The sequence below is a fragment of the Bidens hawaiensis genome, unplaced genomic scaffold (assembly GCF_021521415.1).
Source record: "Bidens hawaiensis isolate Kalapana, Puna unplaced genomic scaffold, B.hawaiensis_p1.1 tig00003141_1, whole genome shotgun sequence".
Classification (NCBI taxonomy): domain Eukaryota; kingdom Viridiplantae; phylum Streptophyta; class Magnoliopsida; order Asterales; family Asteraceae; genus Bidens; species Bidens hawaiensis.
Window position 1 is genome coordinate 127,898 of NW_027491170.1, and position 17,128 is coordinate 145,025.

A 17,128-nucleotide genomic window follows, 5' to 3' on the forward strand; every position below is an offset into this window, starting at 1 on the left:
AGGGTATTTATAGCCGAAGGGTGTGGGAAGATGATTGAGCCAGCTGTCCCTTTGGAAGATACTTTCGTAACCACCTAGACACGTGTCCTCATGTAATAGGTTCATTTATACGTTGCATGTGCATGTATAACAACCTGGACACGCGTCTTCCTATAATAGGGTAGTGGATTATCCCTTGCCATGTGCACGGTTATAACGGCCTTGCCAGGTGTCCTTTTCTGGTTGGTTGAGAGATCACGTATTGCTCAAGAAAGCATCTTGGTAGATCTTCTAGAATGTCACTAGTTAATGAAAGCTGTCCCGGGACATTACCTTGCAGTTATTTATGCGGATGCTTTCTCCGTCTTGCGGATGACTTTTGAGGGTGCCAGGATGCTTCCGCATGCCTTGTGGGGGTGTTTCTCCCGCCAACAATTATGCGGGCGTTCCATATGTTCCGCGGGTGCCTTATGGGGGACTTTTGGTTGACCCGCGGGTAATACTTAAGGGTATTTGGGTCTTTTTGGTACCCTACCTCTATAAGTTCCCCCAGTCCAGTGTTTCTTCCGTGTGAAGTATTTTATGCGGGTGAAATTCTGGACTTAATGTGTATTTGGGGATTTTTTATTCTGCAAGTTGGTGAGAAATATCTTTTGTTGCTGTGGATAATCATGAAAAAGGACAAGTTGACCACTCGCAAGCGCGTGTGTCAGAGGATATGACGTCTATGCCGGCTGTCACTGTACCCGACTGTTCACCTTTTTCTCTTTTTCGAATTTCCCGCGTGATGTGGCGTTCATCTATTGGGTGATTTTTCTTCTCTCTAGTGTTCATATCCCATCGCATTAATTGCGACGGGTATAAATAGTGGAGTTTAACTTCTCGTTGAAGTTTTATTACCTTTTGAATCCTGAATGTTGCCTTACATTCTTTATTTGAAAACGTCGATTAGTCACCCAACCATTTGATATTTTATTGAACCATATTATAATGACGAGTACACAGTCTGAAATTGACGAGATAGAGGTCCAATGGGACCAGCCTGTATATCAGAAACTCCTTGAGACGTATGGTATTCCACCAGAATGGGGGCCGAAGTTCCCTTCTGCTAGTTCTATAGCCAGTTTCCCACCTCCTGGGAAAATGGTTGTTTATTCTGATTTCTTTGTCCATGGAAATTTCCGTTTCCCTGTGACAAAGTTTTTTATGAGGATATTGGGTGCTTTTGGGGTCCATTTGTCCCAGTTGCATTCTCGTGCTGTCATGCGAATTCGTCATTTTGAATTCGTGTGTATAGCTCACGATATGGTACCACGTCTTGACCGATTTGTTGTCTTTTACCGGATGATCAACCGGAACGGGTGGTTCACCTGCCAAGCTATACCGGGTAGGCGAATCGGCCAGGAGGTCTAGGACGGTTCTCCGAATTGGAAGAACAAGTTCTTCTGGATTTCCGAGGATGTGGTACCGGGCCGAATGATACGCCGTCCAGTTAATGAGGCGCTTCTTGATGTCACCCCTGCCGCCCATGAAGGACAAGAGTGGTCCCGCGTCCTGACTACCAATCCAACTCCTATGTGGTCATTACCCGAGGAAGCCCTTGTATGGGCAGGCATGAGTCGTCTATTTACATGGAGCCTGTTTTTATCGGGCTAGACGAACGTAAGTTGTCTTTCTCCTCTTATTACAAGGGAATTATATGACTGATTTTGGTGTTTTTTCTCTCAGGTCCCGGACCGATGTTGAACGCACTGTTTGATGACAGAGGGCATGTTATGAAAAGTATCCGAAACGCAAAGGATATGCCTGTCCTTGAGAAGACAGCAAAATATTTCCTTTTTCCCGGTGAAGGTGCGTGCCGAATCCGTTGTTTCGGATGCTACCTTTCAAACAGGTGCGTACACTCTAAATCCTCTTCCTCTTACTACGCTTACCTCTGAGGGAGTATTCGTCATTCTGTCGTCGAGTGATGATTCATCGTCCTCAAAGGAAGAAAACTTTGACGATGCTTCTGAGGTTTCATCTGTGTCGCACTTGTTGGCAGAATTAGCTCAAAAAAGGACTTTTGGGTCTGTCCAAGCTAACGAAGCAGGCTCGAGTGCTGCGACTACTGCAGATGAGCCGGTGACTAAGAAACGACGGACGCGTCGTCCTAGGAAACCCCAGTATGTTCTTGCGAACCGATTGACGACGGTGACTGGTATGCGTTTTATTTTCTAACTCTTATTATTTTAAGACGTTATTTGAATGTGATCTTCTTTTGTAGATCCGTCTACAGCTAGGGACGACAATTCTGAGAAGTTACCGACACCTACTCCTATGGCTGAAAAACAACCATCTCCTCCTCCGCAGAAGGAGGCGGAAGGCAAGTCTGCTACCCCTCCTCTTGAAACACATGTGGAGGGGTCCAGTGTTCAAAACGGAAATAACGAATCGTTGGACTGCCTTTTCCAGGCTGGAGGAGCCACTAGTTATGAAGGAAATAACCCAGCGGTGGATGAGGCTGGGTTCAGGATTCATGAGTCTCCCTCCCGATCTGCTCCTCAGATGTTTTCTCCCTCCTAGCCATTGACGACGGGTGCGGGAGGTGGTTTCCAATTTGGCCCATCTGTCCACGAGGTTGAAGGAGGTTCAATACAAGATGGTCCACACCCTTCCTTCTCGATCCCTACTCGCCTCGAGACTTCAAGTTCCCGGTACTTTTGGGATGCGGTTCTGGGAGGAGGTTATGACCTATTCGTCCCTCCTTGGGACATTGTCAATGGGTCCCGGTTTTCTGAACCTGGGACTTGTGTTAATTTCATCAAGCATTGTGTGCCTCCGGCGGATATGGCGTATTTGTGTGATCGTTCTCGCCACGACCTCCATACAGACTTATCAATTTCTTTGGCTAACAGTTTGGCTTGTAGCCAGGAAATATTGTGTGAGTGGCGCACTTGGGAGGGAAACTAGGTGAGGCTACTCGAGCCGTTGAGGCTGCTAATAAAGAAGCCGAAGAGCATCGTAAGGCGGCGAGTGCTGCTAAATGGAAACAAACCGATTCCGAGGTTGCTCTCTAACAAGAAAAAGCTCGAAGTTCTACTGCTGCTCACAACTGGAAGGAAGCCTGTGAGAGGCAAAATGCAGTTCTTGAGGCTACGCGAGCTGAGACTCAAAAGAAGAAGGTTGAGCTGGCGAGGGAACAAGAAGAGGTGACCCGCCAAAACAATCGGGTCCAAGAGCTCGAGGTTGAGCTACAACTGCAGAAAGAACAATCTGAACTCAAGGACAAAGCCGCTGCTGAAATTCAGTCCGCATATGATTCTTTACTGCAGTCCTGCTCGGAAGCAGAAACCCGCGCCTCCACCGAATTACAGGGGCTTCGGAACAGAGCTGAGTGTGCTGAGCAGGATCGGCAATGGTTTCTTGAACGAGGACTTGAATCTGTAAGTTTTTCTTACCTGGTTGTGTATTTCTTATACTTCGCGTTCGTGACTCTAACATGATCTATTTCAGGTCGTCCGGCATATCAAAGGAAGCACTGAACTAACTGATTGTTTTGTGAACTTGATGACTGCTTCCGAGAGAGTTGGCAGGATGAAAGGCTTCAATGAAGGGATGACATTTGCTCAATCCGGTCAATCTATTGAAAGTCATCCACTTCACGGCCTCGATGCAAAACAGGAGTATGATATGTGAGTTAAGGAGTATGATACTCTAGTCTTTCCGCTGCAGAACATGCTTCCAGAATTTGCGTCCGCTGGAGATGGCATGAAGCCGCTGCGGGTATACTTAGATGATGAGTCTGAGGACGACTAATCTGAGGATACTTCTCCAAATGCCCCGGAAGACACATCAGTCCCTAACCCCTGACTTAGTTTGTATGGCTTGTAATTGTTCTTTATCTTTTTGTAATCACCTTTTTGACTATTAATGAAAAGAACTCTTATGCCTTGATAACTATGTTCTTGTTTACGAGATAATATCTTTTGCAAGATATTTTTGATTTTTGAATTTTGCAAGTTGGATTATACTGATGACGTGGCGGGGAAAGAAATTTTAAGCGGCGGCTAATGGGACGCCTCTTGACAGCCTGTACACGCTTTTTCGAATTTCTCGCCTGACGTGTCAGTCATCCAACGGCTCGTACTTTCTCTTTCTTCTGTTACTCCATCAGACGCATTTATTGCGATGAGTATAAATAGGTCCATGGCCTTTCATTCGTTCTTATCGCTTTCAAGACATCTCTCTCAATTATTCAGCAAATCTGAGATCTTTAAGACTTCGTCTTTTATTTTTTAATCGATATATACTACGATGGTCGGTGATAAGAAGAATCCTCCTGCCATCCACGAGGTTGGGTGCAATATTAAAGAAAAGGACTTTGATGATGTGAGAAACGTGTATGGACTGGCACCGGAATGGGAAGCCGAACGTCCGGCAGAAGGTGCAATTGCCACGGCGCCACCGGCGAAGAAGATGGTCGTATACCTGGACCATTTTACCATGGGTAACTTCCGGCTACCCGTGATGAAGTTCGTTCGATCCGTTCTGAAAGCCTATGGGCTCCATTTATCCCAAGTTCACCCATTTGGGATGTTAAGAATTCGACACTTCGAATTCTGTTGCCAATCTCATAACTATGATCCATCTGTCAACATGTTTGCGACTTTTTACAAGATGACATATCGTGACGGATGTTATGGTTTTGCTACTACCGGAAAGGGTCCAATCGGCTTTGAATGGATCCGGAGTATTCATGGGTGGAAATCCAAGTTCTTTTGGATCCGGGAAGATGTCATCCCGTTCACAACGGCCCGATGGAAACCGGAAGACGCCGCCCCCGAGATCCCTGCCATTGAATACGAGGGTCATAAATGGTTCAACACTTTGACCCAAACGCCAACACCCATGCGCCCTATTCACGAAGGGGCGATGGTACATGCGAAGATGAGCCGCTTATGGCCGTTCCCTCAACTGGAACAGTATTACGAGAACTCGGACAAACGTAAGTATGTTGCTAACTATATTCACAATACCCTTCCTCATTTTTAACTTTATTATTTTCTTTCCCAGACGAGGGTTCCGTGTTCAATACTCTTTTGGATCACAAGGGAGGGATGATGATACGCCGCCCCATTGATCCGAGGGACGTGTCTTTCTTGGAGCGTACCGAGAACAATTTTCTGTATCCCACTACTCTTAGCCCAGAACCCATGGTTTCCGAGGCGATGTACGCTCAAGGTGAGGAGTCCATCTTGAAAGGTGAGGGCATTCCACAACCTCGACCCATTACTGCTGCTACTTACAGCGGAGTGATAGTGCTTCTTTCCTCCAGTGAGGAGTCATCACTCTGTGAGGAAGGGTTTACAGTTGATTCTATTAACCCATCGCGTTCAACTGTAGGTTTAACCCGCAAGCTAGACTCTAAAGTTGCTGCCAAACAATCGGTGGGTGATGACGGTGATCACTAGGCAGTTAATGACACTAATATTGAGGAGGAGCCTCAAGCCACTGATGCGGGTGCATCGAAAGCAGCTGGTAAGCGTAAAGCTCATCCTACCAAAGCTGCTCCATCCAAGAAGAAGAAGAAGACTAAAGTCGCCATCTTGGAATCATGCCTTCATCAACGTGATGCTGAGGACACCTCTTTAGGTAATTTCAATATCTCTTATATTTGTCATATTTTTAAACAGTAATTTATCTGATGCGTGATTATCATTTTGTCAGTGGGTTTGAAAGATTTTTCGGAAGAAGTTTCAGGTTTAAAGAGCTCAAGTGCTCCAAAACTTCCAACTCCACTATCCTCACCACCAAACACTCTTTTAAATCCGATCAATTTGATGGATACTTCCCCTTTGATGGAGAGGGAAATTGGTGAGTCTGACGCCCACCGTATGTCTCCGAACTTTAATGTTCATCAATTTAGAGACCAAGGGGGCGTTAGTACATTCCGTTATGGGGGTCAGACCTCCCCGCCTCCCGCGGAATAGGACACTGCCCCTCATAATCCACACTGGTCATTACGTCGAAATTCGACGTTAAATGACGTGGATGTTTGTTTTGAATACCTGGGGAAAGTCTTACACCGCAGAGAAGGAGCGACAACGTCGACGTGTTCGCCAGGATTTGCTGAACTCAAATTCCTATCACCTGGCGAACACTATTTCTACCAATCAAGAGATCACCCGGGATTGGTTGGTAATGAACGAAGAATGGGACGAATTAGAGCTTAAATTTCTTGAGTCTAAGAAAGAAGCTCTCAATGCTCTAACTGAGGCTCAAGAGAATTTCAAAGCCTACGAAGCCGAGAGAGCCAATCGCCTTGCTGCTGAGGAGACCAAGGTTGCTCTCCAGAAGCAATTGGAGGAGCAAGCTGAGCTGATAAAAACTCTTTTGGTTGAATCGGCAGCCAAAGATAAACGTCTGTCCGACCTCAACGCCAAAAGCCGGGAACAATCACTAGAATATGCCAGCCATAAAATGAAGTTGCTGCGGGCGGAGGAGGATAGGAAGTGACTTTTGGCGGAAGGCATTCCTGAGGTATATATGCCTTTAATTCAGCCGAAAGTGATTATGACAGTCACAATTGCTTATGTTTAAATTTTTCTTAACAGGTTATCACGCAAGTTCATAAAAGTGATGCTCTTGGACTGTGTTGCAGTGCTCTTGAATTCCTCCAAGCAGGCTGGACGCCAAATAGGGTTACAAGAGGGCTGTAACTTTGCCTCCTAAGGCAGAGTTCCAGAAGAATTCATTCTTCACGGCAAGGATACTGCTGCGATTCTTACTGAGAAGACGAAGACTTATGATACTCTAAAGTTTTCGATTTCAGAGCAGATATATGAATTTGCCGACAAGGAAGACGCCATTGACCAGCTAAAAGTTCTTCTTGATTTAGATGAAGAGGATCAAGATGATACTGAAGCTAGTGACAAAGAGGGTGAAGGCGCAGCTTCTTAGATATAGATCTATTCTTTGTGTAACTGTACATGTACTTCTTTTTGTAATCTCTTTTGATAGTAAATAAGAAGTTTTGTTCCATCCGGTACACTTTGTCTTATACGTTATAATATAAGTGTTTTGCCGGACCTTCGATTTTGTCAATAAAAGATTACAAACGTAAAATTTTCATAGATCGGGCATAAGCCGTTATTACAAAAACCGAAATTACATGGCTTTGGCTAATCTATTTGGGCGCAGGCCGAAATGAAAAAAAAACTGAAATTTTATATGTAGCATTTTTTTGATTGCGCCACATTCCAAGTCCGAGGAACCTCGGTTCCATCTAACTTCTCTAACTTGTAAGCACCCTTAGCTAGAATTTGTTTTATCGTATAAGGGCCTTCCCAAGTTGGGGCCAACTTGCTCGGGGGTTCCTGGCCAGAAGCCTCATTGTTACGGAAGACAAACTCTCCCGCATCGAACTCACATTTCTTGACCCGCGAGTTGTAATATTTCTGAAGCTGTCGCTTATAATTGTGCTCGCGGATCGATGCAAGTTCTCTTCTTTCCTCTAGTAAATCAAGATTCATCCGGAGTTAGTAATCATTGTCATCAATTAACGAATCCCTTGCGGATGGAATCCCGATTTCGGCTGGGATCATGGCCTCAGTGCCATAGGTTAAACTAAACGGCGTCTCAGAGTTGCTGGAATTACTTTGGATGCGAAAGGCCCAAAGTACATGGGGCAATTCGTCCACCCAGCCCGTCCATTTAGTTCCTAACCTTGCCTTAATCCCTTCTTTGATAGTTCGGTTAGTTCTTTCGACCTGACCGTTTGCTTGCGGGTGAGCTACAGACGTAAAATTTTGAATAACTTGAAGTTCTTTCAGCCATTCCTGTAATCCGCTATCAGCAAATTGGGTCCCATTGTCACTTACCAGTTCCTGCGGAAGACCAAACCGGCAAATGATGAATTCCCAGATGAACTTTTTGACACTTGATGCCGTTATTGATGCAACTGGTTTGGCTTCGACCCATTTGGTGAAGTAATCAATGGCCACTATCAAAAATTTGACTCGTCCAGGGGCTTCTGGGAATGGTCCCATGATGTCAATAGCCCACTTCTGGAATGGCCAAGCAGATGTTACCGGGATCAGTTCGTTCTTAGGACGCAAAGTATTGGGGGCATGACGTTGGCAAGAATCACACTTTCTGATTTCTTGCACAGCGTCTAAGTTCATGCCAGGCCAGTAGTACCCCGCGTTCATGATCTTTGCAACTGTCATTCTCGGACCCGTGTGTAATCCACAAATGCCTTCATGAATTTCTTGGATTAGGTAATTTGCGTCTTTCGCGTCTACACAACGTAGCAGTGGGCCGAGGAATGACCTCCGGTACAAAATGCCATCACTCAACTGGTAATTCAAAGCTTTGTGATTAATCTTTCGGGCCTCAGCTTTTTCTGCTGGAAGGATTCCGGAGGATAAGTAAGCCTTAATTGGTGTCATCCATGATTCGAAGCCCGTTTGAATTACCAAGACTTGGTTTTGTGGAACGGATGGATGGTTTAGAACATCCACACGAATATCTTTGGCAAAGTGCTCAAACTTCGTTGAAGCCAATTTGCTAAGAGCGTCCGCCGATTTATTCTCCCTTCTTTTTATGTGAACAACATTGAAAGAAGATAATTGGCGAATCAAGACTTTCACTTGTGACAGATAAGAAGCCATGACATCATTTTTAGCTTCATAGGTTCCATTGATCTGTCCCGCAATTAGCATTGAATCCACCTGTGCTTCCAGATGTTTTACCCCAAGCTTTTTAGCTATCCGCAGGCCCGCAAAAAGGCTTCATATTCAGCCTCATTGTTAGTGCTTTTGAAGTCTAACTTTATGGCATATGTGAATTCGTGGCCCTCGGGATTGACTAACCGGAGGTCCGCACCGGATCCCTCACTGCTTGAAGCTCCATCCGTGAACAATGACCAAATTTTCCCTTGTTCCGGAGGTGCTTGAGGTTGTTGCTCGATCAGACATTCCTGTTCCTTGTGTTGCGGGACTTCTATGACAAATTCTGCCAATACCTGCCCTTTAATTGCTGGTCTAGGTTTATACTCGATCGCGTGTTCACCTAGTTCAATGGCCCATTTTGCCGACTGTCCGGACAACTCTGGTTTACTTAACACATTCTTGAGTTTATATCCGGTTAAGACATTTATGGGGTGTCCTTGGAAATATCTGCGGAGTCGTCGGACTGCATAGACCTGTGCTAAGACGAATTTTTCTAGCATTGAGTATCTGGTCTCTGGATCCGCCAAGGTCCTACTGACATAGTATATTGGAGTTTGAACGTTCTTTCTATCTGTCAGTAGTACAGCCCCGAAGGCAATGTCAAAAGGAGACAAATATAGTGTCAAGGGTTCACCCGCGTATGGTGCTGTTAGAGTAGGCAACTCCATTAAACACTTCTTGACCTCTGAGAATGCTTGTTCAGCTTCTGCGGTCCACTTAAAATGTGCCTTCTTGAGGCAATTTCTAAGTGTTGACACGAATGGATAAGACTTGGCCGCAGGATTTGCAAGGAATCGGTTTAGCGCCACGAGTCTTCCATTAAGTGTCTGAACTTCTTTGAGGGAAGAAGGAGAAGGCATGCGGGCTATAGCTTGAAATTTTTCAGGGTTAGCTTTGAAGCCTGCATCCGTAACTATGACTCCAAGGAACTTTCCTTCCTCCATCCCAAATGAGCATTTAGCCGGGTTCAGCTTCATGTTGATGCTTCTCAATGTTTCGAAGGTCTCCTCAATATCTCTTAACATTTGATCTTCTTCGATGCTTTTGATCACTAAATCATCCATATAAACCTCCAGGTTTCGACTTATCTGATATTTGAAAGCTTGGTCCATTAACCGCTGATATGTGGCACCCGCGTTCTTTAACCCGAAAGGCATCATCTTATAAAAAAAGTGCCTTGATCAGTTCGGAATGCTGTTTTATCCTCATAACTTGCCGCCATGCGGATTTGGTGATAGCCTTTGTAAGCATCAAGGAAACACTTGAACTTGAACGGGGCTACAGCGTCTACCTTGAGGTCAATATCAGGTAGTGGGTAACAGTCTTTTGGGCAAGCTTTGTTTAAATCTTTGAAATCAATACACATCCGCCATGTTCCGTTGCTCTTTGGAACAATGACTGGATTAGCTACCCATGTCTGATATTTACTCTCCCGGATGATCCCGGCGTGAAGAAGATCTTGCACTTGCTCATTCATAGCTTTCGTTTGTTCTGGGCCCATCTTCCGCTTTTTCTGGACAATTGGTGTGAACACCGGGTTTACCCTTAACTTATGTTCAGCAATGCTCCGCGGGACACCAGTCATGTCCGCGGGCTGCCAGGCGAAGATGTCAACGTTTTTAGTTAATAGCTGCTTCAAAAAGGTCCTCACTATTTCTGAAATAGCGGGTCCAATTGTTACTATTTGATCATGGAATTTTTTGTTCAAAACCCATTTTTCCGTCTCGGTCTTTAAAGTTTTCTTTGGGACCTTTCCGGGCCTTGAACTCTCCGTTGTAAAGCAATGTCGGTTGACATGAATTATTGCCACACCGGTGCGAGTTGGGACTCCTACTGCACCGTGGGTTGTGGACGGGTGGGCGTTGAAGTCACCAATCGGCTCTCGTCCTAGAATAATGTCAAGTTTGGAAGTTGCTGGTAAAACCAAAAATTCAACTTCCTCTGATCTTGAATGAATTCCGTCGCTAAGTGTTACCGGAAACGATATCACCCCACGCGGGTGCATTATCTCTCCTCCAAAACCGGAAATGGGGGCATGAATTGGCTTCAACCTTTCTTTGTCTTCGTCGTCTAACTGTTCGAAACATTGTTCGTACATGATGTCCGATGTACTACAGGTGTCAAAAAACACATATTACGATCGGTAGTGGCCAAAAAGAGCAGTGATTATCAACGGGTTTTTGTTACATGGTCCTCCTCTGATTCGAGGAAAACTCACGGGCTCGTTTTTCCATTCCTCATCCAAATATTCCCTTCTCTTTCCTTTAACCATATGTTCACCCTGAATCATGTGGACGTTCAAATCTTTGACTTGTCTTTTAGGTGGTCCCTGTCTGTCTCTTGCGGGAGGTTTACCAGTCCCTGGTCGTGTGTCTTTGACCAAATGTTCTAGTTTACCATTCTTAACGGCTGCTTCAATTTCATTTATGAGGGCTACACATTCGTTCGTGTTGTGTCCAATATCATTATGATATGAGCAGTGCTTTTTCTTGTCGAGGAAAGACTTCCTTGGTAATGGTTGAGGTTTTCTGAAAGTCAAATTCTCGGCGGTGAGGATTTCTGAGGGAGTCTTTGATAATGGTGTCCAACTGTTGGAAGATCGAGCTGAAAAATATGTTTGCCCTTATTGCCGATCAAGGTTCTTGCATCGAATGGTTTAGACATTTCAGCACTTGGCTGAAGTCTTGACCATATTGGTCCCTTGGCGTGTCTGTTTAGTCTCGGAGTTTGAAACTCAATCCTCGGCGGACCACTGGAGCCTAAAGTCTTTTTAGTTCTTGCAAACAACTTTGCTGCCTGCATGATTTCATCCCAAGATTCGGGCATTCCATCTCTTCCCATGAGAGTGCGGATCAAAGCATCACTATGAACGTTCTTGCGGAATGCTCCCCTCAGCATATCTTCGCTGACCCCTCCAATGTTAAGGCTCTCGTTATTAAAACGAGTAATGAAGTCTTCGATAGACTCATTATTTCTCCTTGTAACATCCAATATTTCTGAAGGGTCTCGAGTATGCTTCTTCTGCTGACTGAAATGTTGGGAAACTTTTGCCACAAAATCATTCCAGCTTATAATTTGTCTAGCGGGTAGCTTTTCAAACCATTCACGAGCAGCTCCCGTAAACGTTATTGCAAACATGTGACACCAGTACGGAAGATTCCAACCACTGACTCCTCCTACTGCCACAAATCTCAACAAGTGATCGCTAGGATCTGTAATTCCATTGTATGTTCCAACAGATGTTGGAATCTTCGTGTTCATTGGAAATGGAGCTTGTGCGATGCTTAGAATAAATTTTGACTTTTCTGCAAAAGACTCTGGACGGTATGGTTTGGAAAAATCATACTCAGCATTACTGCAATAATCTGCATGGCGGACAACTGGTCGCAGGTAACTAGCCCCTCCGTATGACGGGAGTCGGCTGTCCCCGCTGTAATAACTGCCCTCAGGGCGATATGTTGAGTCATGCCCATCCAGTTCGTCCTCATAAGATGGAACTCGCATAATAATGCGAGGACAAGGATGTAACCTCCAGATCTCACCCAAATTTTGTTCGAATGGCTGACTGTATTGAATGTGACTTCCCCTTATGGGAGGAGAAACAAATCTCCTGGGAGGATCATCATACGTCAAGGTACGACCATGAAAACGCTCATTCCGCACCCTGCGATCATATTCAGCTTTCAAATTATCTTGTTGGATACGAAACCATTCATCTGGAGACAAAAGTCCTTCGGTTCTGAAGCTATGACGACGAGTCCTTCTTGGATTGGAATCGCCAGAATCCTCTTCCAGGGCCAACTCTGAGTGAGTTTGGTGGGCGTCTCTCATGATTCGTTCTAGATCTCCCAGATTAGAACCTCCTAGGGCTATAAGATGCCCCAGGTCAGTAGTTGGTGTAACAACATTACCAGTGACATCTGGTAACGGAGTGAAATGTCCCCGAGTCGTTGAACCACCTAAGGTAAAACCTCCGAGGTTTACAGCATCAGTTCTTGTAACAGGAGTCGTGAATCGAGCAAAAACATACTTTGCTCCTTCACGTGATTCAAAATTAGGATCTCGTGAAGATTGCACCTGGTTCTCCGTCAGCCCTTTAGGTAACTGATTCATATCGTAAAGAGGACGGAAAAAATTTCTTGCTGTTCTAACAAAAACACGGATGGCGCCAATGAAGAAACACGGATCTACTCCCTTTGGCGGGTCTTAGATCCAATGAGTCCACAGGGTAGGATACGGTTAGCTGCCAATACGATATGAGCACAATTCCCAAAGTCTAGTGACGTGAACCTGCAAAACAGACACCGTGAGCTCGTTACGGGAAGGACAAGAGGGGGGTCTTCCCGTAACCACCCTCCGACGTGAGAATAAGTACAATCCCGATGAAGATAAAGTACTTAAGTAAATTGAGAGAGTACAGTGGGAGTGAATGAATACCTCATGACGATTGAGAGGGTATTTATAGCCGTAAGGTGTGGGAAGATGATTGAGCCAGCTGTCCCTTTGGAAGATACTTTCGTAACCACCTAGACACGTGTCCTCATGTAATAGGTTCAATTTATACGTTGCATGTGCATGTATAACAACCTGGACACGCGTCTTCCTATAATAGGGTAGTGGATATCCCTGGCCATGTGCACGGTTATAACGGCCTTGCCAGGTGTCCTTTTCTGGTTGGTTGAGAGATCACGTATTGCTCAATAAAGCATCTTGGTAGATCTTCTAGAATGTCACTAGTTAATGACAGCTGTCCCGGGGCATTACCTCGCAGTTATTTATGCGGATGCTTTCTCCGTCTTGCGGATGACTTTTGAGGGTGCCAGGATGCTTCCGCATGCCTTGTGGGGATGTTTCTCCCGCCAACAATTATGCGGGCGTTCCATATGTTCCGCGGGTGTCTTATGGGGGACTTTTGGTTGACCCGTGGGTAACACTTAAGAGTATTTGGGTCTTTTTAGTACCCTACCTCTATAAAGAGTTACAATAACAAATTATACCAATCCTTCCATAAAATGTGATTCCCATAGGATCTATTTTTTATCCATATGTAACCTAAGGCTTTAATGACTCCTACAGCCTTGGAAATACAAGTCGGTTTATTATTAAATATAAGCATGTTTCTTGTCTTCCAAATACACCAACATTCAGTGAAAATAATGCCGTGTAACACATTTTCTTTTTCTTCGATCAAGATTACTAGCTTCATGAACTTTAAGCAAATCTCGAACCGAGAAAGCGTAAATGGTAGGGATACGACACCAATTACTTACAATTGCCAAATCAACAACGAAAACGAGTACAGTAAAGAGGATGGTCACTAGTTTCAGACTTTCAATATACTCACCGCATAGCCTACAAACTGTGGAACCGACCTCAACACCTCAACGTTTCTAAAGCTAAGAATCGACAATGTCACGATCCTATCCATTTCCACCTTCCACACAAAAGTATTAACCGTCTTAGGAACCCGGCTATTCCATCTCATTATAAAAGAAACCGGAGTCTTCGATCTTCAAACAGGATGGTCTTGATGGACCCAACCGAAAAGCGTCCCATGAGTCTTTTGGCCAAAGCCATTCGTCCGGCTGCTGGTAAATAGTTGCAATCTCGATATTGGCACTTACACATGAAAAAGACATTTTATTTTTTTCTCTTGCATATTTAGAATGGTGTTAAAACTTTGACTAAGCCATTATTTTGGATGTTATAAACAATTCATAGATAATGTGCTGATTTCGTTCATCTTCTAATAAGTATTAATTGAGTATATTATAAATAGCCATCGTTTTTCACATACTAAATAGACTCCAAACTCCAGATAGGATAGAAGCTAGCCGACTTTATTTATATAAAATAAACTTGCAAAATAAAGACTTAATTATATTATCATTATGATCTAGTTCATGAGTTTAAACGGTAGCTAACATCTAGTGGAGTCAAGTGGCGAATTTAACGAATTGCATGCAGAAATAAAGAAAAATAAGAACACGACAATTTAACGTGGTTTGGGTTTGATATAAATCCTATGTTTATAGGCTGCAACTAGGAATTTGATAAGAATCATACTCTAGTTTTAGTCATAATTGTCATTTGTCTATTTTAGGAGGGGGTTAAGTGTAATTATATTTCTATAAATAGGTGTCAATAGCTAATAGAGAGGGGGGAGTACGTTTATGTTGAATATGGCATTGTCATAGCTCCTGCTTATGCAGTGAAATAGGGCTAGGCCCGAAACTTGTAACCTTTACGTTTTCGTTAATACAATCGTTCTTCCTTTTTATCCCTATTATCCGATCTTCACTCTATCTATCACAATCATCACATATCAAACCCTATCCGTATTTTATTTAGCCAAGTTGCAAAAATTACACTATGATCTTCTTAGCTAGAATTTGTCTTAAAACCTTGGACTAATTAATGCACTTAATGCCCCTTTGTTCACAACTTAATCAATTTAGTTATAATCCTATTACTATCCTGCCTTATACTAGTTATCAAGTATGTGATCTTATTAATATCATTATTAATATCAGGTAAACACAAGTCCAATAAAAACTAAAACCCCGTATGCTATCTTGGTCATAAATTAATGACCATGATAGCATATTAGATTTTGGCTTTTTCTGGTAGGACCGAGATTTGCTCACCCCTTATAAACGTTAACATGAACGAAAACAACCACAATTTTCTTTCGTAAACATTCATTAATTTCGAAAACTTGTTCCATACAATTCAAAAATAACTAGTAACAATTCGATCTCCACCACTGCCAGCTCACTGCCTGCCTGGGCGAACGTAATATACATATGAAAGATCAAAGCCATATGCATAATTCGAAAGCTAAAATGATCAATCAGAGACGGAGTGATTGTTCCAACACACGAGCATAGAGACGCATCGTCGGAGTATGTAGAACCGCGTTCTATGCTGCTTAGCCATAGTTAAGCACCGTTTTTGAAAGGTAGCTTTTCGACGAATTTTCCGGCGATAATCCGATGATGATCGGATTAAGTAGGAATAAGTGTCCATTAGTCGTTGAAATTGGACAAACTATTAACATTTGTTAGGGCCTATTGTTTGTTTATATAGTGCAAATGTCACGAAGCAAAGTGGGAGCCATACAATATTTTATATAAAGTTTTATCCACCTTTGTTGATATCGACACCCATTCTTAAAAAAAGACATCATTGTTATACTTTATTAATTATAATAAATAATGATTATAAATATGTGTTTGAATTATTTAAAACTATCTAAGAAAGTGACGATTTTTTAAAAAAATTTAAAATTTTATGTGACGATTTGTACAGGTTTGGCACTGTGGAGCTCTAAGAGCACCCACTTTGGACTTGTGATTTCGAGGTCTGGATCAATGTGAAAACCAACATACTAGTATGTACACAAACGACTTTATGTGGTGTTGATTTCTAGTGGTGCCGTGGCGGCCTCTTTTGTGCAAACTCTATTGACACTCTAACGGCTCAATTAGTCGGCTTAATTTCATTGTTCGTTTGATGATTGAGGTTTTCTTATATAAAGGACGCTCCTCGCTCTCTGCTCGAGCATATAACAAATAAAATGCTTGCAAGAAGAATAAACTATTTACATGAAAAATTTGTTCATGATTTTATTTAGTATAAAGGTAACAAATTGTTTCAGTTTGTTATGAATGTGTCACAATCATGAAGATAGGCTGAATCAGGTAGTCAAAGTCTACTATTAGCTCGTGATTTATTTTTAAAATAGATTTACTGTCTTTTTATATGTTAACTTAGTTTTCATAAATAAATATAATATTTTTAATATATGTAAATTTGGTTATTTAAACTTATATATACCAATTTGTAGTTTATAAGAAAATAATAATACGATTGTGGTATGGATAATGGATGTGACAAATGACAGGGCAATGCAATGCATTAGCTTATAATTAAAAGTTATTAACTGATATAAAAAGTAAAGAAAGAAGGCCGTTATTTAATTCTATAATTTTTAATTAACATACAGACACAAACTATAAAAGGGCCAAGTGACACTAACTGTCTTACACGGAGCGTTACATCGGTCTGGTGTTTTTACTTTTAAAATATTAAGAATTGATGCTATCTAATACATATTAAGAATTGATGCTAGTTAAACGAAACATAAAGTTACATAGAAATACTATCTAATACATAAGCCTCTTAAATATAGCCTTACACAGTATCGACGACATTGGCACTAACTTGTAAACACATGATTAGCTTGTTATCGACATTTCCAATACCAAAGGAACTCGAAGTAGGCACTAAATTGTATACATGGAATTTGGCCTTTATCAACGCTACTGACACTAAACCGTAGGCTAAAATAATTTAACAAAAAAATAAACAACTTGAAAGTGTCAACATGAATTGGTGTCATGTGAACTAATCAAAATTTTAAGTGAGCACTA

The 17,128-nt window shown here is 42.7% G+C and overlaps 1 protein-coding gene across 1 annotated transcript; it reads right to left on the minus strand.

Annotated features, from left to right (window-relative positions):
• Nucleotides 1-9,849: 9,849 nt before the first annotated feature.
• On the minus strand, nt 9,850-10,791 carry LOC143622451 (uncharacterized). The gene has a single exon (XM_077093595.1). The coding sequence runs from the start codon at nt 10,789-10,791 to the stop codon at nt 9,850-9,852; it is 942 nt and encodes a 313-aa protein (XP_076949710.1).
• Between the last annotated feature and the right edge of the window lie 6,337 nt (nt 10,792-17,128).